At 46.5% G+C, this 24,563-nt stretch overlaps 1 protein-coding gene across 1 annotated transcript; it reads right to left on the minus strand.

Annotated features, from left to right (window-relative positions):
• Positions 1-13,459: 13,459 nt before the first annotated feature.
• FAM167B (family with sequence similarity 167 member B) lies at positions 13,460-22,577 on the minus strand. Its single transcript, XM_081334443.1, has 2 exons — positions 22,221-22,577; positions 13,460-14,690 (listed from the first exon to the last, which is right to left on the minus strand). The coding sequence occupies exons 1-2, from the start codon at positions 22,527-22,529 to the stop codon at positions 14,427-14,429; spliced, it is 573 nt and encodes a 190-aa protein (XP_081190569.1). The 5' UTR covers positions 22,530-22,577; the 3' UTR covers positions 13,460-14,426.
• Between the last annotated feature and the right edge of the window lie 1,986 nt (positions 22,578-24,563).

Here is a 24,563-nt window from a genome sequence, read left to right on the forward strand (position 1 = left end):
AATGTCTGCAAAGACAGGAGAAGAGACCGAGATACAATCAAGTCACGAGCCCAGGTTCAGAACTCTGAACATCTAAGTAAGATCTTCAGCAAAACGCATGAAATTAGAAATGAAAACAAATAAATGCAAAATGAAACCAATTGGTAACAAAATACATTACCCATCATCCATGATCTTCCTTGAATTAACTATCAGGTGCTAGAAGCAGCAATACAATCCCTTGCCCAGAGCAGGTCATATTGCAGTGGGTAGACTAAGTTGGTGGAATGGGGGCAATACTTGGAAATCACATTTTCTCATATCAACCAATTCTTTTTTTCAGTCCTGGAGTAACATGATATCCCTCAAGGGGTAGTATAAGTAGTCCTCAACCTATGACCACAATTGAGCCCAAAATTTCTGTTGCTCAGTGAGACAGTTGTTAAGTGAATTTTGTCCCATTTTACGACCTTTCTTGTCACAGTTGTTATGCAAGTCACCACAGTTGTTAAGTCAGTCATGCAGTCATTTAGTGAATCTGGCTTCAGCGTGACTTTGCTTGTCAGAAGGTCGCAAAAGGGGATCATATGACCCTGAGACACGAAGTGCCCAGATTTTGATCACATGACCATGGGGATGCTGCAATGGTCATAAGTGTGAAAACAGTCATAAGTCACTTTTTTCACTGCCATTGTAAGTCAAGGACTACTAATTTCAGAAAGCAGGCTAAAGGTTTTGGACTTCTGACAGCTTTGCAATACACTATCTCAACTAACTGATGCCTAAGAGTGTGGGTGTGGGTGTAAGCCATGGCCTAAATGACTGCTTCCAAATGTGTCATTCTGAAATAGATTTTAAACACGAATAGCCTCTGGCACTTCCTGGAAGACCATTTTAGAGAACTACTCTACAAAATAAACAAAATGGCCCCAACATCTAACAAGCAAGTTGGTAATACTTTGTTTCTTGCTAATAATCCTGCATTTTAAACAATAGCTTTATCTAAATGAGCCACATCAATGCAGTTTCCAAAATGGCGTCTGTTGAATTCTCACCCTCCTGCTTGAAGGTAGAAATGCTGCGCGCAGCAAATAGCAAGCAAGATTAATTCCGAAAAGGTTGCTTTTCTTTACATTCTGCAACTTTAATTTCAATTCTGTAACCTGCCTTCTTTTTTTTTCCCCAAGTTCCACATTCTGAAATAGCCTTCTTTCATTGGAAGAGAATAAGAACAGATGTTGGAAGCTTTAAGTATGGTTCCCCTTCTAATATCTCCTTGAACACCATAACTGATCCACAAAATTCCCACCATTTCTAGTTGGGAAGTTCCTCCAAGGTTCAGCATTCAGAACAGGCATTTTTGCAATCTTGTTATATCAATAGAAAACATTTCCTCAGGAATGTAAACATGGAACTGGATCTATCATATAGGCTGTTTCAAAACACACAGGGCATTGCCAGGGAAGTATATTTATAAAAAATAAAGGTCGATAAAACAGGGTAGAGAGTTACAGAATCAGCCTTTCTATGACACAAAGTGAACTGGATGCTTCAGGCAATAGATTTAGTTTGTTTCAGCTAGGCAATTAATGTTTCCTACCAAGTAAGGAGAGAAAGAAAAATGTGATATTTTTCTCCCTTCATTCTTTGACTTGACACTTTCTCTCTGTTCTTTAGCCAGGAAAAGCATCTTGGCTGAGCCCTAAGTTCAAATCTTCAGTCACACCACACTTTTCCTAGGCTCTGCATTACCTTTAAGCATATTTACCAAATAAATTATCTTATTCACTTTGGGATGTATTTCTGACCAATACAAAGAGAATGAGATTGAGTGAACAAAGGTAATCTGGCAGGATCGCTACAGGTCCCAGAGCAATGTTTTATTGCTGCTTTCAGATCAGTCTTGATCACAGGCAAGCCCATGGCATTTTCTTGATAATAGAGTTCATAGGTAGATTGTCCTTGTCTTCTTGCTAGGGCTTGGAGAAAATAACAGGCCCAAAGTCGCCTTGTCACCCAAATTCAGGGACACCAATTTTTAGAAATGTATGGTATCCTACATTGCTATGTAACTGCAAGATATTGGTAATTTGAAACTAAATTATTAGAGAATAGAGGTAATCCTTGACTTTCAAATGCAATTGGGACCAGAATTTCTGTTGCTAAGCAAGGTGGTTCTTAAGTGAGTTGCATCCAATTGTACAGTCTTTCTTGCTGATTGTTAAGCAAATCGACACAATTAGGTAAATCAAACAGTTGTTAGCAAATCTGGATTCTATCATTAACTTTGCTTGTCAGAAGCCACCTGTGAAGGCCCCAGATGGTGATCACATGACCAGGATGCTACAGCCATTGTATATACATGCCAATTGCCCAGCTCCTGAATCTTGATCATGTGACCGTGGGAATGCTGTGATGGTCATAAGTGTGAGGACCGGTTGTATGTCACTTTTTCAGGGCCGTTGTAACTTTGAACAGTCACTAAGTGAATGGTTGTAAGGTACGTGTAGTATCTTCCTTCCCTAACAGATTTGCTGGATTTTGAAAGCAATTGAAGCTCAACACATTTAGAAGACAACTAGTTGTCTATCTAACATTTCATGTAATCTCTAAATTCATTTGCTTGAAGTCCTGAATGCTTCCTGTGCCCCTTGTATTTCTCAGATGCCTTTTTTGCTGTCACTAAATTGCAGTGTTTCCCCATTAAGATTTACTTCATAATATTTCTACAGACAAGCATTTGTTTATTGATCACATATATTTTATGTTACAGATGTGCTTGTTTGCCACGGGCCCATCTTGTCTTGTGTTTATGGCGTGCTTTATGCTGTAAGGTGCCTTGAAAATTCAACCCAAACAAAAGATGTAAGTTGAACAAATGCCCGAATATAGTTAGTATCTCTCCCTCGTACACACGCAAACTTAATACACTTCATATATAACTCCTTAATTTAAAAATAGGGGGAAAAGATTGCGGTCTTTGGAGATTCTCAGTCATCCAGTAAATGGTTGTCCCAAAGGTGCTTTCTTTCAAAAAGGCAACTTGACTTTCTTCTGTCCAATTGCATTTTTGAAAGAAAGTTCCTTTGGGACCAAGACTGCAGTCATAACATCTTCTACTTCTTGTTTACAAATCAGATAGTTATCGTTAGTAGTTAAACCACTCATTTAACTACAACTTTTAGAGAGTCAGTGTTGAATTGAATCCTTAGAAACCAACAACCAAAAAAGGTATGTAAACAATAATATTCCCTTATAGCCCAAGCACTTTTTCTCAAATGGTGACCTACAATTCCCAAAGAAGAAAATGTTAGAAGAACATCTGGAGGAGCTCCCTTGGAAGAAAATTCCAGCTAGAGAGCCAAGGAAAGGCCAAGGCTTTCTTCTTGCTGGCTGGGGAATTCTGGGAATTGAAATCCACAAGTCATAAAGGGGCCGCCATTGCCCAGCCTTGCTCTTGGGTTGGAACAAAGCCCTCTCTCAGTTCTTCTCTATTACTTACTTTTAGTCAGGGTGGGGGAAACCAATTTCTCCGTAGCTCCCACAATTTGAAAGGGAGGGAAAGGTCTTCCTCATCACACTGCAGATTTAATCCACATTAACTGTTTAGACAGAGACAGAACTTTGCAGACGAAAAGAACAAGCATTTCTTCACTTCTCTCTCCTTTCTCTCTCTCTCTCTCTCTCTTTCTCTCTCTCTCTCTCTCTCACACACACACACACACACCACCTTTCTTGCTGATTTCCTGCCCTCTAAGATCTCTGCAGAGGCAGCACCAGAAGTGTGTTTGTAGCACTTGTTTGACCACAAAAAGTTCTAAAGCAGTTTACCAACCCCAAAAGTTTCCTGCCAACGTCAACCCCCTGCCTTCTGTAGTTCTAGGGATGAATCTTGCACCTGGCCCCCTATGGATCTCCTGAGCCACAAGGTGTGCAGCCTTGACACATGGCACGGGTTGTGCCTTTTGAACTCTGGGAACCATTACAGTGGGAAGAAGACAGAGATGGTATGGATTCAAAGGATGTTTCAGGAATGCTTCCAGACATTCACATAAGTGTCAGGGTTGCTCCAGGCTCTAGATTTGCTCCAGAGGGATCTCACTGCATTCTTTTGGCTTGATTTTCCTCCCTTCTGAAAGGGGCAGCTGACTAGCCAGGAAATGATGCAAAAAATTGCTCTTCTACTGGACCTGGTGACATAGTCAGCCGCAACCAAGTTCGGATGACTGCCCTGCTACCCACATTGGTTTTTGGCCCCTCATCCTGACATTGTTACTACTTAAGCTTCATTCATAAGTCACACCCAACACTTGGTGGCTGAATGACTCACAGGTTTCTTCTTTCATTTGAAATGGAATAGTCTTTATGGACATTTTCTGGAACAAAATGCCTGGGTGGGGGGAGTTTTGCAGATGAAGATGATGAATAAGGCCCACTTGGAATGTTTGTTTCTCACAAAAACATGTCAATGAAATAACTAGCTAGGAAGGTGAGGATAAATTAAAAAAATAAACCAGGGCACTGGACTCTATGGTGGAGAGATGAGGACGGTGAGTAGATTGGAAAAAACAAGAACTTGTGCACAGAATGGATCCAATGAAAATAGTGTGCAGCTTTTCTGTCTTTCTTTTCAGGAAGGGAGGGAGGGAGGGAGGGAGGGGGGAGGGAGGGAGGGAAGGAAGGAAGGAAGGTTTAATTTTAGATTTTAGACTTGTTCTAATTTTTTTTATTGTACACTGCCCAGAGTCACATCTCCAAGATGGGCAGAGTTATGTATTGAGGTTTGGTAAAACATCCATTCACTTGCATACTGAGAACTAACAGTTCTCCAGCACATGTACTGAGCTCTAACAGTTCAGGCGGGAACCAAAATAGCGGGAATAGTGGGTTCAATCTGATTGGTTGTATGTGTTGTGACTCAGGGCCAGCCGGTGGGTCCGACAGCCGGGTCCGATGTATCGGAGGACTCAGATGTGGGGGAGGAGGGAAACGAACCGGCTGATGATGATTTGGAGGCTTTGCAGAGTCCTCAGCCGGGGACCTCTTCTCAGCTGTGTGAGCCCGAGAGTGCGGAGGATGATGACCCACAGCTGGCCCTGTTCAAGGACGCCCGACGTAGGAGGCAGACGAGCAGGGACAAACAAAGAAAGACTATGGGACTCCTCGGGAGGAGGCACAGGGAGACCACGCCCTGAGCTCTCTATAAAAGAAGTGTTTGGGGAGGGGCTAGTTGCTGAAAGCAACTTTTTCGTTTGAGAAGACAAGCTCTTGTGTTTTGTTATCTGCGTCATTAAACCTTGGCAGAAGCCTTTTAGCCTTGGACGCTTTCCAGACTCGTCTCTTAATTAGGGGTTGGGAGAAGAGAGCTGGTCCAGAACAGTTTGCTTTCAGCCACTCACCCCTTAATACTACGATGGAGCAGCTTCTTGCCGAGAATGCCCAGCTCAACCAGCAACTCACCTTGCTGGCCACTCAGGTGGCACAACTGCAGGCTCAGGTACATGCTGCCCCCCCACCCAGGAGGAAATGTCAGTTAGCTATGCCGGATAAGTTTGCTGGTAAACCAGAACTGTTTCCTGCCTTCCTGGGACAATGCCAGCTTTATATCAGCGTGAGAGCAGCTGATTTCCCCACTGACCGAGATAAGGTGGGATTCGTGTTGAGCCTTCTGTCGGGAGATGCAGCTCGTTGGGGCACGCCTCTGTTGGCACAGCCTAGCCCTTTGTTGGATAACTTTGGGGGGTTTTGTGACCATATGCGCCTCATGTACGAGGACCCGATTAAGGCGCAGACCGCCACCCGACGTCTGAAAGCTTTGAGGCAGGGTCAGCGCCCCCTACAGGCCTATATCAGCGATTTCCGGCTGCTTAGCCAGGATTCCGCCTGGAATGAGGCTGCGCTCGTGGATGCCTTTCAGGATGGCTTGTCAGAGGAGATGTTGGATGAGCTGGCCCGCGTGGACATTCCCTCAGATCTGAATGGGCTGATCCATCTTTGTCTGCGGATCGATGCCCGGCTGCAGCAGCGTAAGAGTCGCCGTGCCACCCCACAGACCCCTGCCGCCCCTGTTGTGCGTGAGGCCCCAGTCCAGAGGGAGGAGCCAATGGAGCTGGGTGCCGCCAGGTCCCGTCTATCGGTGACGGAAATGGACAGACGACGATCGGAGGGGTTGTGTTTTTACTGTGGGGACCCTGGACATTTGGCTGCTTCTTGCCCAAAGAAGCGTCAGCGGGCGTCAGTGACCAAGCCTGCTCCGAGAAAGTCCCCTGCTTTGCTATCGGGAAACGGCCCGAGCCCGATCTAGACGGTGTGAAAGATCGGGCGACCCACAACGATCACGCCGAGCGACGCCGTTCCGACGGTGCCTGTGAACCTCCACGGCATTTGATTTTGGAGGCACGACTGATCCTTCCTGGCAAGCCAGAGGGGATTCCGGTCCATGCCTTAATTGACTCTGGGGCTACCACTAACTTTATGGATTCGGCCTTTGTGGCCAAATGGGCTGTTCCCCAGTGTCCGGTGGATCCGCCCATGCTTGTGGAGACCATCGATGGTCGAGTGCTCCTGTCCGGGCCTATCACGGCCGCCACGCAACCCGTGTGTATGGCCATCAGTACCCATGTGGAGGCCATTCAGTTTTACGTCACTTCGGATCTGCACTTCCCCGTGGTCTTGGGACTGGCGTGGCTCCGGGCGCATGATCCACAGATCTATTGGTCTCAGAACTTGGTCACCTTCCCAAGTTTGCAGTGCGTGGACCACACCCGCCATATCTGTGCCGGCCAGGTGGAGGGTTCCTCAGGGGTTTCCTTGCCTCCCGTACTGTCCGACTTTGCTGACGTGTTCAGCGAGTCAGAGGCGGACCAATTACCCCCGCACAGGCCCTACGACTGCTCCATTGACCTAGTCCCTGATGCGCCTCTCCCAGTGGGGCGTTTGTACTCCATGTCGGAGCCCGAGTTGGCCGCATTGCGGGACTTCCTGACAAAGAACTTGGCTCGTGGATTCATCCGGCCCTCGTCCTCGCCAGTGTCTGCGCCCGTGCTCTTCGTCAAAAAGAAGTCGGGCGAGTTACGGCTTTGCTGTGACTACCGGAAACTCAACGCTATCACGGTGCGTAACCGCTACCCGCTGCCCCTCATCCCCGAGCTCTTGGACCGACTCCGGGAGGCTAAGATCTTCACGAAACTGGACCTGCGTGGAGCGTACAACCTCGTCAGGGTTCGGCCGGGTGATGAGTGGAAGACAGCGTTTGGTACTCGCTATGGACATTTCGAGTACACGGTGATGCCGTTTGGCCTGACCAACGCCCCCGCTGTGTTTCAGCATTTTATGAACGACATCTTTCGGGATCTGTTGGACCAGTTTGTTGTGATTTACCTGGACGACATCCTGATTTACTCCCCATCGCGTGAAGCGCATCATCAGCATCTCCGTCAGGTCCTGCAGCGCCTCCGGAAACATCGGCTGTTTGCCAAGTTGGAGAAGTGCCAGTTCTACCAGGTGACCATTGATTTCTTGGGCCACCGCATTTCTCCCGAGGGCATCGCCATGGATCCAAGTAAAGTTGAGTCGTTGCAGAGTTGGCAACCCCCGCGTCGCGTGAAGGATGTTCAGCGACTTCTTGGATTTGCCAACTACTATCGGACATTCATCCCTGGCTTTGCTGCCTTGACAGCCCCCCTCACCCGGCTCCTGCAGAAGAAGACTCGGTTCCAGTGGAACGCCCCCGAACAACAGGCGTTCCAAGCTTTGAAGGACGCCTTCATGAAGGAGCCCATCTTGAAGCATCCTGACCCGCAACGGCCGTTTGTCGTGGAGGCGGACGCCTCCGACATTGCCATTGGGGCCGTGTTACTCCAGGCAGCGACGCCCAACGGTACCCTTTTCCCTTGCGCGTATCACTCTCGGAAATTGAATCCCTCGGAGCGCAACTATACCATCTGGGAGAAGGAGCTGCTGGCCATCAAGGCGGCGTTCGAGGCTTGGAGGCATCATCTGGAGGGGGCGCGGCATCAAATCGAGGTCCGGACGGACCACAAGAATCTGGAAAGTCTGCAGACCGTTCGGAATTTGAACCAACGCCAGATCCGGTGGTCCCTCTTCTTTGCGAGGTTTGACTTTCGGGTGCGATATATACCAAGCGGGCACAACCAGAGAGCGGATGCTCTGTCCAGGAAGCCCGAGTACACCCGAGTGGAAGACAAGCTTCCGCCCAGGACAGTGATCCCCGTCGAGTCTTTCGCTGCGGTACGGGAGCCGGTGGATATACGGGCTCGGATCCGGGAGGCGCAGCAGCAGGAGGCGTGGGTGGCTCAGCGGAAGGAAGAGGTGGGGCCAGATTCGCCTTGGTCGGTCACGGATGGACTCCTGTATTATCGTGACCGGCTCTATGTTCCAGGAGGGCCACTCAGGGGACTCGTCCTCAGCCAATGTCATGATAACCCGGCTGCGGGGCATTTTGGCCTGTTCAAGACTCTGAACCTGGTCTCCCGTACTTTCTGGTGGCCCCGAGTCCGACACGATGTCCAGTCTTATGTCACCTCCTGCGTCCCATGCAGGCAGGCCAAGTCAGCGACAGGGGCCCCGCCTGGTTTACTGCAGCCTTTGCCAACGCCCAAGAGACCCTGGGGGGCTGTGTCCATGGACTTTCTGACGGATCTACCCCCATCCTCCGGCTTCACGACAGTGTTTGTGGTGGTGGACATGTTGACCAAGATGGCGCACTTCATCCCCTGTCGCGGCTTACCGTCAGCTCGCGCCACTAGTCGCATGTTCATCCAACAGGTGTTCCGGCTGCACGGCCTTCCCGACAGGGTCGTCTCCGATAGGGGGGCCCAGTTTACAGCCCGCTTCTGGCAGGAGTTGATGCGGGCGTTGGACATTAAGGTTTGCCTCTCGTCCGCGCATCATCCTCAGACCGACGGGGGTACCGAGAAGGTCATCGGCATCTTAGAGCAGTATCTGCGCTGCTATGTTAACCTGCAGCAGGACAACTGGGTGGACTATTTGGCCATAGCCGAGTTTGCCTTTAATAACTCGCAACACACCTCCACGCAGATGACACCGTTCTTGGCCAACGTGGGTTATCACCCCAGGTTCTTCCCTCTTTCTCCCGTGGACTCACCGGAGCCGGCAGCGAACGAATTCATGGCGGAGTTACAGGCGATCCATCGGTTGGTGCGACGGCAGCTGGAGAAGGCCAAGGCCGACTACAAGAGGTTCGCCGATCGGTCGAGAAGGGATACGCCTCCACTATCGGTGGGGGATCGGGTCTGGCTGTCCACCAGGAACCTACCATCCACTCGGCCGGCGAGGAAGCTGGACCACCGTTACCTTGGACCGTTCCCAGTCGAGGCCGTCATCAACCCGGTCGCCTATCGTTTAACTCTGCCACGTTCCCTGCGCGTGCACCCCGTCTTCCATCGGTCCTTGCTGGTCCCCGAACGACCGGCCTGTCCACTTCGCCAGGCGGAACCTCCACCATCAGGAACTCGTGATGGAGGCAGCACCCCCGAGTACGAGGTCGCCAGCATCAGGGATTCCCGCTGGCTGAAAGGTCGCTTCCAGTACCTGATCGAGTGGAAAGGGTACGGGCCGGAGGACTTCACATGGGAAGACGCGACCGCCGTTCATGCCCCTGCGTTGGTGACTGCTTTTCACGAACAGTTCCCATCCCGACCGCATCCGGATCGGCAGACCCGAGGGAAGGGCCCTGCGGTGCGGGATAGTGTTGTGACTCAGGGCCAGCCGGTGGGTCCGATGTATCGGAGGACTCAGATGTGGGGGAGGAGAGAAACGAACCGGCTGATGATGATTTGGAGGCTTTGCAGAGTCCTCAGCCGGGGACCTCTTCTCAGCTGTGTGAGCCCGAGAGTGCGGAGGATGATGACCCACAGCTGGCCCTGTTCAAGGACGCCCGACGTAGGAGGCAGACGAGCAGGGACAAACAAAGAAAGACTATGGGACTCCTCGGGAGGAGGCACAGGGAGACCACGCCCTGAGCTCTCTATAAAAGAAGTGTTTGGGGAGGGGCTAGTTGCTGAAAGCAACTTTTTCGTTTGAGAAGACAAGCTCTTGTGTTTTGTTATCTGCGTCATTAAACCTTGGCAGAAGCCTTTTAGCCTTGGACGCTTTCCAGACTCGTCTCTTAATTAGGGGTTGGGAGAAGAGAGCTGGTCCAGAACAGTATGATGGTATATAAAGAGTGCATGTACACCCTAAACCTCTCAGTACAGTTATGGTTATCAGTAAAGTTGCTGTTACCCTGTACTCACATGCCTGGCATCTTTCCTGCTCATTCGAACCCGAAACACAACAGGCAGCAATATAAATTTGATAGTACAGTAAATAAATAAATAAACAGGAGGAAGAAAGCAGGGATGTCCTTGCAGCGAGATTTCAAACACTGTCTGTTTTGACAGTCCTCCATGGACATTCTGAAAGGAGGACTACCGTCCAAGGGCCCACCTGGTCCGCTAAGCAGCTCCCCCAGAGCAGCCAACCCCTTTCTGTCTTCTCCCCTATAGACAGTGCTTACAATAACCCACCACTTTCAAGAAGGTGCCATGATTAAGGGTGGTAGCTATGGACGGCCTGATTCTCCACGACCAATTCTTCTTTAGATCCATGTACACCAGGGATGGTCACCATATCTGATGGCATAAATTAACTCTCCCTTGAATTGTGAAAAAGGAGGAAGAATGGCTTTTCCCATGTTTTGTATACCACGCCCGATGTTCCGAGCCTCTGGCCCCTCTCTCTTTGACTTGCCTACTCCAGTTTCATCACTTTAGTTGCTCTTGCGTGAAACCTCTCCTTTTCGGGTCTAGTGAGAAGAGCGATACCTAATGGCAATCTTGCAAAGCGTTTTCCCCTTTCAGACAATAATCTTGAGATTATGGACAATTAGCTTAGCTCTGCACGGATGCATATAAAATAATCTTTATGTTCATCACTAAGAGGAGCTGAACACAATTCATCACGGTTAGCCAAACATGGCTTGACCTCAACTTTACCACTGATTTTTGTCTTAGACTTTTCGATGGAGTTTATGCTTTGTTTTCTCTGTATCCAGTTAATCATTATATATTCCTGCTGGGTTTGTCAGAGGCTGATTTGTAAGTGAAGTCCACAGTCTTTTTTTTTTGTGAATTTCACTCTGAATTTTTTAGTTTCATTTTTAAGGGGACTCTAGCGTTATTGTGACTCATTAACCTTGGCCTTTTCTGTTCCTAATATTCCTTTTAGTTGAAATTTCTTCTATGCTGCTCTTTGTATTTATTTTAAACCCATAGGTCTAACTCATGCTGGCAGGGGAATTCTGGGCATTGAAATCCACACATCTTAAAGTTGCCAAGGTTGAAAAGCATTGATCCAGAGTTACATTTACCGCATGGATGCATTTGCTTCCTGCTGACTAATAAACTATAATAAAGATTCATAACAATGAATATTGCAAAGGAAAGAACAGTAGAAATGAGCAGAGATCACAAAGTGGAAGAGAATCATGATCTCTGGAGGTTTTTTCATGTATTTACTTAATTGTGCGAAGCTTGCTAATGTAACCACAGGAGCACTGTTTGCACACTCAGTTTAAAATGGCAAGGATACATAGGGCTGAGAAGGACGTGGTGTGTTTATAGAGGTATGTTAACATGTGCACATGCGTCACGTTAGCAGAAAAATCACTGAACAGAGGAAATAACCTTTACAACCGTGCTTCCCAAATCTGAAGAAATTACCCAAAATTGGATAAAAGTGGCTTTTCTTTCGGTAATAATGTATGACCCCATTACCCATCACAACAGGAACATTTAAAGTGACTTAAAGATTCCTATAGGTACTAACTAATAAAACAGTGAAACTACCAATGATAATTTGTTGAAATAACAAAAAGATTGTTCAATGATATTGATTTTATAATACAAGTTGTTCAGCGACTGTTACGATGGTGCTGAAGGGACTTTTGACAGTCCTCAAAATTCAGCAACACTTTTTGATAACACAGTTGTGTTTAAGTTCATCCTTGTGGCTGGCTTGAAGTGTTCTCCATCAGTTCTTAAACCACCAAAAAGTATCCCTCCTTAAAATTTTGGGTCCGCCCTGGTGAACCCTATCCTGTCACAGGCAAGATGCTGGCAAATGCTGCTGTCCTCATTTATAGGATGCAAGACTGTTTAAGAACAAGGATGGGTGGCTTCCTATAGGACAGGGGTGTCAAACTGCCAGCCCGCGGGCTGGATACGTCATCCAGAAGCCGCGCCCACCCCATTGCCGGTAATGGGAAAACAAGTCCTGATACATCTCGCGACGTCACGTGACGTTGCAAGTTTGACATGTCTGCTGTAGGAGATGACCAGGCTGAGCCTCAGGATGGCGTCAAGTGTGTCATCGGTTTAGACTCCCTTCATGCTCACATCTTGAGTTCTGCTGAGTTCTCTTATCTACTGCCAATTTGCCTTGACAGTTAGTAATTCAGATTCTTGTTTAGACATAGCATGAAATAAACTTATATTCATTTTGAACCAAGTCCTGGTTCCCAATTTCTTGTGCCTGGCAATTCCCTGTCTTCATTTTCCTCTGAAACATCACCAGAAGAGGGATGAGGGTTTCCAGGCAGGGGACAAGACAGAGGGAGAGAGTGGTGGTTTCAACCACCTATCACCGGTCCCTCCAGTCTGGAGCAAAACCTTTGCCAAGCTGAATTCAAAAGGTTCAGAGGAAGCTTATGGTCCTTGACATAAGACCGTAACGGAGACTGCCCATTAGAGTTGTATGTCATGGTGGTCATAAACTGTGAAGATTTTATGACATTTTTTGTAGTGGTCATTAATTGAACTCCAGGGTCGTACACTGAACGTCATGGTCATGAAGTGAACCTGTTGTTCATTATGACACAGTTTGGGCCAAAAACCAGAAGTAATTTTCAGTTTTCAGCAATACCGTCGTAAAGCGTGGTTGCTACAAACAGCTGTAAATGGACAGTGCTGCTGAGTGCCTGAAGTGTGATCACATGACTGCTGGGGGAACAACCACAGGAACTTTGGAACTAGGTCATCACTGCCTTTTTGCAGATAGGTCATAACTTTGAATGGTCGTTAAGCAACCGCTCATAAGTCAAGGCCTACTTGTACTCACATAGCATAAGACTCTTGGCTCTTGCAATATACAGTACCTGCACCCAAGGCTTACATCAAAGCAGGGCTGATTGTTGTGCTCCCTGGGACATGGACTTAGTGCTGTTCTCACACCCTAAACAGAGCAGCTTTCATAATTAAAACACAATCAGAAAAAGAGAAAGCCGCTCTGAACTGGGACCGATTGGTGCTCATTTCCTGCTCCATTTTAGAATTCGTAAACAGAGAAGAAAAGGGGAAAGCTTTTAGAAATACCATAGAAGACCAACCGGTCTAAAGCTGAAGTGGAGCTGCGCTGAGGCAGAGCGCAAAGGTACACATTCATAAACAATACACAATGCTCAAGTGACGCACCTTTATTGCTGTTTTTAAAGTGTTTAGCTGACTGCAGCTTCTCAAAGCCACATCAACTGACTTACAATAAAAAGTAAGCAAGCTTTTAAAACATACATGGGCAAAATAAATGAGGAGCAGTGAAGGGGTGATCAGCCTTCCAGTTAAAAGAGACACAGCAATTTTTTTTTTACCTTGAGGTCCCCTTTTTTCATGCATTTTTATTTATTTATTTAATTTTTAATCCCATTTATATCCCGCCCTTCTCCGAAGACTCAGGGCGGCTTACAATCTAAAGCACAAACCAATGTGCTTAGCAATAGCCTTTATTCTATGTATATGCCTGCTTATTAGGGCTTTCGCCCCCCCCCCCCCGTCAAGTGGCATTTTTACAAAGTCAGCTTATTGCCCCCAACAATCTGGGTCCTCATTTTACCTACCTCGGAAGGATGGAAGGCTGAGTCAACCTTGAGCCTGGTGGGATGCGAACCTGCACTAATTGCAGGCAGCTGGTGTTACTTAAGGAGGCATTAGCCCACTGCTCCACCAAGGCATGCATCGGCCCTTCTCTGAACCTGCAGACTGGAATTTGTTCTCCTCCACACCCTCCTTAGGCCTGTGAATCACCAAAAGGACACCAGTCGTCCTTCTTGCTCCATATTGCTCTCTGCTTTTCATCTCCTTTTCCTAAGAAGCAAAACTTCCCTTCCTGAAAGGTGCCTCACCCAAAGGAAGGCTGCCCCAGGCAGTTCCCTAGACTTCCTACTTTCTACTAGGATGTGTTTTGTCTACCAGCTCACATCCCTGAGGTTGCCTATCCGGATACGTTTCTGAGCCCAGAGCAGATCAGCCAGGTGAGACACCGGTTGCTCTACACGGGCACAAAATCTACAGGTGCAGGCAATGGGGGCCAAGATACTCCCTGGTTGCAACAGCCACAAGCACCAAGCAAGCATGCAAAGGGGTGAAGGTCCATCAGCACAAGGAGAAACGGCGGGAGTTTATATTCATGCGGGTGACTCCAATGTGCTTGAGAGGGGTGGACAAGAGGAAGGCCATCTTGGGGGGAATGTTGCAGAGCAGATCCGAGTCCTCCTCGCAGCCCTCCAGTTCGAAGGTGGCGTCATCCAGCATCTCTTTGTGGCGGTGGCAAGCCTGCTCCACCTTCAGCTGGTGGATCTGGGCCCGCAGCCCCATCAGCTGCCGTGCCAGCTGGTGATCCAGGGCCTGCATCTTCCTCTGGAACAAGAAGCAAGAGAACATTGGCCTGACATCAAATTTATTTAATTATTTATTAGATTTTTATCCAGCCTTTATTATTTTTTACATAATACTCATTTACATAATGCTCATGAATGAAGGCAAATCTACTGGATCTCCTGTGTGGATTGCCCCCGGGACTCTGTAGGACAGACAGGGAGGAATTAACTACCAGATTGCAAGAACACAAGTGAGCGGACAGACAAGGAGGCCCCAACTCATTGGCAGCCTCACATTGCAATGAACAAGGACAAAACATTTAATTTCGCAACTACTACCCTAAGATTGTTGGCTGAGCTGATACAAAGATGGCCAGGGAAATGATTGAAGCATGGGAAACGGGCCTCTTGTCAGTTAACAGGATTGCTGATGTACCACCTGTTTATCAGGTACTTAGGAGCTGAAGAGTTGCGAGCACAAGGAAACAACAGCCAATTGCCAGCTACCAATATACCAATTAACCAACAGGAAGGCACCACATAAATACGACTCACAGAGTAGTCTAAACTAGCAAATATTCCAGTAGAGAGAAATTCTCTGGAGACGGGCTCCAGCATGAGTCCAAAAGCTTGGAAAAGTAAACCTCTGGACCCAGTGACGGGATGCCAGACCTGCCCCAATCTAATCCCTTAGGAAAGAAAGACCCTCGACTCCATTAAAAAAGGTAAAGGTTCCCCCGCATGTGCGTGCTAGTCGTTTCCAACTCTAGGGGCTGGTGCTCATCTCCGTTTCAAAGCCGAAGAGCCAGCACTTGTCCGAGGACGTCTCCGTGGTCATGTGGCCAGCATGACTAGATGCCAAAAGCGCACGGAACGCTGTTACCTTCCCACCGTAGTGGTCCCTATTTTTCTACTTGCATTTTTACGTGCTTTCGAACTGCTAGGTTGGCAGAAGCTGGGACGAGTAACAGGCGCTCACTCTGTTACGCAGCACTCGGGATTCGACCCGCCAAACTGCCGACCTTCTTTTTTTTTATTAAAAAGTTTTACAATACATTTTTAAATACAAAAAACTCCCTCCTCCCCCTCCCCTCTCTCCTGGGCTGACAGTTCGGGTACATACTTGCTAGTTTTTTAGGATCTAAATGCCACCTATAAAACATTTTATAAAAATTCTCTCTTAAATTTTGGGCCTGTGTAAATTTTACATTTCTAACCCAAATCTTTTCCCAAGTATCCATTGTTATAACCTCCTGAAAATTCTGGGCCCACTTTATCATACAATCTTTAACAAGTTCCGTTTCTGAGTCAATTTCTATCAATGCATTATATATCCTTTTTATATGTGCTTGACCTTGATCTCTAATTTGTTTTACCAAATTTTCATCGGTTATGGAGAAACCAACTTTCTGATCCTCTTTCCATCTTGCCTGTAACTGCCAAACTGCCGACCTTCTGATCGACAAGCTCAGCGTCCTAACCCACTGAGCCAGGTTGAAGTAAAAGGTTCTTTTACTGAAGGAAGCTGGTTGCAGTAAAGTCAGGCTAGCTTTAAGATTTTCCTGCATTTAGTTTATTGTTGTTTGCATAAGGTCGATTATGATTGTTTGTATTTTTATACCTTGTATTTAGCTCTGGGAAGTTGGGGAGGGGGGAGGGGGAAGGGAGGGAGGTGTTGGGGAGGGTTGCGGAGGGGGGAGGGGGTTGGGAGGGGTTTTGTTTTGTTATAAAAAATGTATTGTAAAACTTTTCAATAAAAAAAAAGATTTTCCTGCATGAAAAAGATACAGAAAAGGTTCCTGTCTCCATTCCCCCCCTTGACCAGTCCACGTTTCACCAATCAGAGATCGCCAAAATGTTATGAGAACACTGAGATGCTGTGGGCAATTCACAGTCCTTTCCCAGGGTGCCTGGCCTTGGTGCCTCTGGCACAAACTGGTTCCGGGCTTCTCTGATCTTCATCACCTGTCATTTGCCCCTCCCTATTTCCCATCACATGCACACAAACGTATTGCCCATTTGTCCATCCCCCCTCCTCCTCCTCCTCCAGCCTTTGATGGCAAGAACTGTCAGAACCTGACACCGACCCAAATTCAATTTTACATAATACTCTGTCCTGCTCCTATTTCCTCTTCAACAACAACCCTGTGCGGTAGGCTGGATTGAGAGTGTGTGACTGGCCCAAGGTCACCCAACCAGCTTTCATGCCTAAGGCAGGATGAGAACTCATGGTCTCCTGGTTTCTGGATCAACACCTTAACCACTGCACAAAATTGGGTCTGAATGTATTGTAAGACAGAAGTACCTAACTTCCATCCCTTCACTGATGAAAGAATTCCAAAATGTCTGGATTCTAGCACGGGGCTCTAGAAGGAGGAGAAGGCAAAGCCAGTGACATTACACACATTGTGATGTCCTCCCACATATGATTAAATTCTATAATTGGTATTAAGTTGACAAATTGCCTGATGATTCCACATGACCTCACTTGCCCCCCCCGCCCCCCTGCAGACACTCAAGGTGTTGCTGGGACTGCAAAGGAGAGCAAATGGCATCAGCTGCGACACAATATCTTTGCACAAAAAGGGTTTATGTGACCTCATTATGCTTCTATTGGACCCCTGTAGATTCAACAAATTAAAACAACTTGCATTTCATTAATACACTTTACAATTTGATTTAAAACAAAAAGATGGAACCAATCAAATGGCTGATTTGTTCCACCTGATTAGTAGAGATCCTGTTTGCTCAGGTTCAGCCTATGTCAAATGCTGCTGATAGATGAAGTATCCTTTGTTACAGCGCATGTAGCTAGGTTTTATGCAGCAGTAGGGAAGATCCGTTGCACCCTGATGTTTTGCTAGCCAAAGGTAATTGCAATTCATCTTTTTTTTTGGGTGGGGGGGATTGATTTTGTTGTTGCTGCCACAGAAGGTGGCTTAGGGTTTTTTATGAATTGTTATTAAATGATGGATTTTTAAAACTTTTGTGAGCCTCCTGGGGTCATTTATGTGTTGAGTTGGGCAATTATATAAATAGACAGGTGACAGAGACTGTTAGACGTTTTGTGCCAGCCATTGGCAGTTACCCAAAAGGGTCATCAGATGGAAGCAAAGAGGCTTCTTTGCTTCCACTGATGAGTCAGGGGTCCCAGACCCCTACATCCCCATTGGCGAGAGAGTTTTATGGTTAGGGAGGGGCTGAGACCCCCCCCATAAATACCTCTGCTCAAGGGGCTGCTTTCTCTCTTCAGTTTTGTTCTTCTTCTGTTCCAGTTATGCTATGCTAGCTTGCTTTCTTTTCTTTTGTTCTCTCTCACATGCAGACATGAATGCCTTCATGCCAAGTAATTCTTTCTCTCTAATCTATCATTGAATAAAGCTTCATATGATTGCATCTCTGCATGATGCCTTTTACTTGGAAGCACTTTAACGATCCATCGACCTCGTGAGACCATCCCACAGAAACAGACAGAAACACAGACAGATACAATTGGTAGATACAATAGGTAGGTGGTATATGAGAGAGAGAGAGAGAGAGAGAGAGAGGGGGGGGGGCTTAAAGTCAACCAGGCGTAATGCAGATAGGCCAGTGAGCAGCCAGCAAAACCAAGGGTTACCAAAATAGCCTCTAGGGACAGGTAATAACCTGATTTCTTGATCTGAAGGAGGCTAACCAAATATCTCCAGACCGAAGAGTGAACAACTGCTAAGCCCACAAAGAGGTTGTGGCCAAAAATGTCAAGGTAGTGGCTTTCACAGCTGAAGTTTCACGATGTACAGAAAAAAGAGGGAGAGCGTTTTCATTGCACTATTGCTGCTCCTACCGTCCCTTTCCTGACCCAGCGGACACACCTGTCTATAGAAGAGCAAGCAAACACAAATGTAATAAACATCCACCTGTTCAAGTTTCTCTTTCATGTAGTTCACAACAACTTCCCTTTGAAGAGTAGAATACTCAAGACAAAATTCACCCTTTCATTTTCACTGCAGCAGCATTTCCCAGCCTTGGCTTTAAGATGAGTGGACTTCAACTCCCAGAATCCCGGAACACGTCTGAAAGCTGGCAAGCTTAAGAAACATGACTGTGTAGGCTAAGAAAACTATACATTTAGTCACCAGGGGTTGATGTATAGACTTAGTAAGACCGGATGAGAAGTCTGCTCCCCCAAAGTGGCTCTTGAGCTACAGCTCTAGGTGTTCTGTACCAGCCTGCTACCGGCCCTGCAGAAAAGGCAGGGACAACCCCTTTTACAAGAAGGCAAGAGGCTGGAATTACGCCTGCCAAATTTATTGCTACAAAAACAAATAGAACAAGACACGAACCAAGAAACAGGAGCTTTTCAAGTGGTTGCCTTCAGCAAACCAGCCCTCCCACGCATTCCCCCTTAAATACAGTTCAGGGCGTGGCTTCTCTCTGCCTCCTTCCGAGGAGCCCCATTGCCTTCCTCTGTTTACTCCTGATTGACTGCCTCCTGCGTCGGGCGTCCTTGAACAGGGCCAGCTGTGGGTCATCTTCATCCACGCTGTCAGGCTCACACAGCTGGGTCTGCGTCATGACCAGGTGGGAGGGGCCTGGCTGAGGACTCTCATCAAGCTGTCCAACCCCCTCAGCAAGCTCTTCAACACCCCCCTCCTCCTCCTCCTCTGAGTTGTCCGACCCAACTGCTGAACCCACAGGCTGACCCTGAATCACAACACTAGGAAAGGTCTCAGCCTTCCTCTCACCAGCTCACAACAGATACATCGTCACTGATGCCAGCTACCTTACACAACTAGAAACATCCAGCCGTTGGAGAGCTTTTTCTGTTGCCCAGTGCCATGCTCTCCCCGCTGCAGTCTCAGATAGTAAATATAAAAAGTACCATTCGCTGAAAGGCTTTGTGCCTACTCATGGAGTTAGGTTTTATGCAGCAGGAGGGAAGATCTATTGTGCCTTGATGAGCCCATTTTTTGCTAGCCAAATGTAACTGTAATTCGTCTAAATCAGGGGTCCTCAAACGTGGCTGGGGAATTCTGGGAGTTGAAGTCCACAAGTCTTAAAGTGGCCACGTTTGTGGATCCCTGATCTAAATTCTAGATGTTATCACTTTTTGACATTTTAAATGATATTACATGCAATACAATTTTAGTGTCTACGTTATAATTTAATGTAGGCTGCATCATGGATCTCATTCATAGCTGTTAGTTAGGTTGGCTTAGTTTGGTTGGTATTTTAACTTTATCTGAAACTTTATTTTGGTTTTTTATCCATTTATCTAGCTTTGTCCGGAATGCTATAGGGCAGGTGTGTCAAACTCGCGACATCACGCAATGCCGCATGATGTATCGCAACTTTTTTCCCATTGCCGGAGCTGGGGTTGGCGTGGTTTTGGCGTGACGCATCCGGCACGGAGGCCGACAGTTCGACATGCCTGCTATAGGGTCTCCTACTTGAGCGGGGAGTTGGATGAGAAGATCTCCAAGGTCCCTTCCAAACCTGTTACTCTATGTTCTTCACAGAGCACTCTGCTTCTATTGGTCTAGAACTGTAATAAACTGAAATGTATAAACTGTCTAAATAAAGTGGCTAAAATTGCTAGGGAAATAATAATAATAATAATTTAATTTTTATACCGCCCTTCTCCCGAAGGACTCAGGGCGGTGTACAGGGCAATACAGTAAAATACAATATATAAAAATTAAAAGAAATATTAAATACAATAGCCCAATTCAATAGATTAATACAAAACGTTAAAATACCCCTAAACCCATCAGACCAGGCCGTCTTGTTCAAATAAATATGTTTTTAGGTCACGTCGGAAGGAGCGAAGGTCGGGAGCCGTCCGGAGCTCCACCGGTAAACGGTTCCAAAGGTCTGGCGCGCCCACAGAGAACGCTCTCCCCCTGGGGGCCGCCAGTCGACACTCTTTGACCGACGGCACCCTAAGGAGGCCCTCTCTGTGGGAGCGCACTGGACAAAGGGAAGTTGATGCCGGCAGCAGGTGCTCCCGTAAATAATCCGGACCCATGCCATTTAGGGCTTTATAGGTCATAACCAGCACCTTGAATCTTACCCGGAGGACAACCGGAAGCCAATGCAGCTCACGGAGTAGAGGTGTTACATGGGAGTATCGGGAAGCCCCCACCACCTCGCGCAGCTGCATTCTGCACCAGCTGGAGCCTCCGAGTAGTCCTCAAGGGCAGCCCATGTAGAGAGCATTGCAGTAGTCCAAACGGGAGGTCACGAGTGCATGAGTGACTGTGCGCAAGGCATGTTCAGGATGGCCACGGATTTGCCATTGCTGAAATATATTGTTCCCTTTCTTCTTTTTCTTAAAATATGGGAATGCAGCCTGACTGCATTCAGTATTGAGAGACAACTGCTGAGTTTCACATTACTGCAAATTATTTACCCACTGAATATTGCCACATTTTAGAAAATACGTTGATAACTAACTAAGGCTTCATTTGTGTCTTTGTCTTTATTTTTCTTTATTCATTTGTTTATCTGACTAGCAGATGCACCTAAAATCCATCATAATAAAATTCAACACTAGCAAAGATCCTAGAAGGAACAAAAAAAATATTTAACACTTTTAAAAGACCTCAGCAATGTTGGGTAATATTTGCTGCCACGTCCTCAGAGTTGTTAGGCAAAATTTAGCAATATTATAGTCAACAATGGCCATACAATCTGCCAGAAGAAAAGATGTTAGTGCTGTCAACTAATAATTTACAAGCAGCCAAAGATTCTAATGTAGTGTTATGCACACACTTTCTCCAACATGGCCAACTACTCCTTTGCTAGGACAATGATGGCAAAAAGTTGGAAGCAAAACTAAAAGAAATGATGTATATCTATCACAGTCACCATAGAATGGCTCAAAAATAGAACTTTATGGCCACAGTATTAGGATCTGTCCTCTGCTTTTGAAAACTTTCAGTTATACTCAGCCACTTGCCCCAACTTGTCAGGAGGGTACCAAGTGAGGAAGCCAGTGCCAAGATGGACTTAACAGGTTTCAAAGCATTTCCCTTCCAAATGCTTCCCACTTCTAATAATCAGAGGAGACCAGGAGTGTCAATGATGTCACATGTGACATACCATCATCATCATCACAGTGCAATGTTGTCATAGTGGCTTCAGCTAGAATCAGAGGTCCCCAGCCTTGGCCATTTTATGACTTGTGGACTTCAACTTCCAGAATTCCTCAGCCATCTTGAGCTGAGGGTTGGACAAGAGAATGGCTGGCTGAGGAATTCTGGGAGTTGAAGTTGAAGCTACTCGCTGAGAGGTAGTCCTTGAAAGATACTGACCTAATGGGTTTTTTTTCCTCTGACTACATTCTTCAGAAGCCCACTGCCCAGAAAAACAGCAGAGGTTAACTTGAAGGGATGAATAGCAGATGCTCCTGGTTAGAGATTGAAAAACCAGGATTTTGCTGCCCCATCTTCCATTAGGTTCCATTGAGATTTATTATAATTGCCCCAAATGTAGCTTCCTGTAGTCCTACCAAATAGATGGTAGGACTGTCTGATTATCGGAACCTTTTAGGCCAACTTTTCCTGAGCTCTTAAGGGCTACTTACCAGTTCCACCCGAAGCCATTCAAAAGCCATACCAATGGTGGGGAATCCACAAACAGACTTCAAGGGTCCCTGGGCTTGATTCTCTTCTCCCACTGCCTCTTCACCCTGTTTCTCCAGGTGGGTCTTCAGTGCTCCAGCCCGCAGCCCATTTCTCCAGGAGGGGCTTTGCACATGGGCCTTCCATTCTAGGTAAGATGGGCGCCGTGTCTGTAGCTTCAACTTTGTTGTCAAGGCCTTGACGCTGTCTAGGTTCTCTTCTTCTAAGTTCAGTTCATCTTCCCCCAATTCCTTGAACCTCACCAGGGCCATGGCAGAGGTGCCGAGCACAGTGTGTCTTTACAGAGAACCAAATAACAAACTCACTCTCCTTCTCAGTGTGCACGCTGCATATACGTGTGCGTGTATAGACGAAAGCTGTTTATTCTTGAAACAATAAAGTCATTGGAAATATAAAAAAGAGCAGGAACTTTAATTACCCAGAGGTGAATGGCAGAGGTTTTTTTTAAAAAAGTAAACTATTATTGTCTCCAGCTGGGAGGAGACACCCTATTCTTTGAAAGGAAGTTTCAAGAGGAACATAAAAGTCAGCAAGAGTGTAAAGCAATTTATCCTGTGCAGGCACTGCTTCCTTTTCTTATCATTAGCCAAGAAAAGTTGTGAATCCTCCACCCAGGTCTGAAATGAGTTGGAAACATGAAAGGTCCAAGGGCAATTTTTTTTTATTGAGCCAAGTTAGGCTTTAGATAACCAGAGGCCAGGAGACCTTGACAGGGGCATCTTCTCTGCCCTCTGGGCCTGCCCAGTTTTCCTATGACCTTGCCTTGTCCTTTAAGCACAAATCCCTGGGACAACAAGCAAGGTAAAGCAGCATCACCTCCTATTGACTCTAATAAACCAACCATGTGATGCACTTCAGTATAGTGTTGGATTCTCCAGTAAATTCCATGGACTGATGGCCATGGAAAGACACATTTATTGCAGGCAGAGGCAGGATGCATATTAGAAAGTCACCAAGGCAGACGCAGCAGTTTCCAGGATGGTAAGAAATGGGAGTGTCTGCAGATGGTGGTCATAATGGGGCAATCAAACCCTGCTTTGTTCTCATGTTAAATGTAATTTCTATCTTTACTTTTGCTGACCTGGCAGATCCCCAAGGTAAGAAAACAGAATAGTCTTTCTGCCTTTTACCCATCTTTGAGAAAGGAAAACCCACACGCCATCTTTGCCATCCATGCCATTTACCAACCCTGACCATCCCTGAACCCCAGACAATAAGAGAAAGGACCTCTTAAGCTTTTGGGCTTATACTGACACCTGGGCTGAAGCTGACAAAATGTGTTTTTCACTAGGGGAATTGGCAAATATTGGCAACTCAATTAAAAATATTAAAGAAAGTCCCTTCAAGACATGCAACTCTCTTACACACATAATAAGGTTCCTCCAGCCCTGGATCCATCACCCAAGGTCAACATCTGCACACACACAAAATGAAAAATTATATTTCCTTCATGGTAGGAAAACTACATTTTCTCCTCACTAGATTCCTGTGTGCCCCTCAAAGGCAAATGCATCAGCAAGCTTGTTCACCCACACCTTAAACAACAGGTAGACTTTCCTATCAATATTACTGTTTCGATGTTCTAATTTGTGGCCAACTTTAATTGCTGAACTGCCTGTTACACTGCTGAATAAATCAGCTTTAGGCAGTTGTCCTGTGTGCTCATTGGAACCTGGCTTGGAACAAACCAAAACACATCTTGCTCAGTACGGATATTTTTTTTTAAAATCCCATTTATATCCCGCCCTTCTCCGAAGACTCAGGGCGGCTTACAATCTAAAGCACAAATCAATGTGCTTAGAAATAGCCTTCATTCTATGTATATGCCTGCTTATTAGGGCTTTCACACACACCCCCAACCGGCATTATTACAAAGTCAGCTTAATTGCCCCCAACAATCTGGGTCCTCATTTTACCTACCTCGGAAGGATGGAAGGCTGAGTCAACCTTGAGCCTGGTGGGACTCGAACCTGCACTAATTGCAGGCAGCTGGTGTTACTTAAGGAGGCATTAGCCCACTGCTCCACCAAGGCTCTTTTACCAAAGGTGTGCTATTTTTCTGCTGTTAATGGGGGTCTCTTTTAAGATTAAGTGTTGTTTTTTTCTTTTCAGCTGCTTAGGGTTCCAGGGGTTGTCACCAAAGGGGAGGGGGGTTGAATTTTCCCCATCCCACTATTTAATGTTTGCCTTTATTGGGAGGTGGCAAGCTGCATTATAAATCCAGTTTGATTTTAAAACAGGCCAAATCCCATGCAACAGAGTAAAGCAAACACCAAGGAAAGGGC

Source organism: Vipera berus, assembly GCF_964194415.1.
Source record: "Vipera berus genome assembly, chromosome: 9".
NCBI classification, from domain to species: Eukaryota; Metazoa; Chordata; class Lepidosauria; order Squamata; family Viperidae; genus Vipera; species Vipera berus.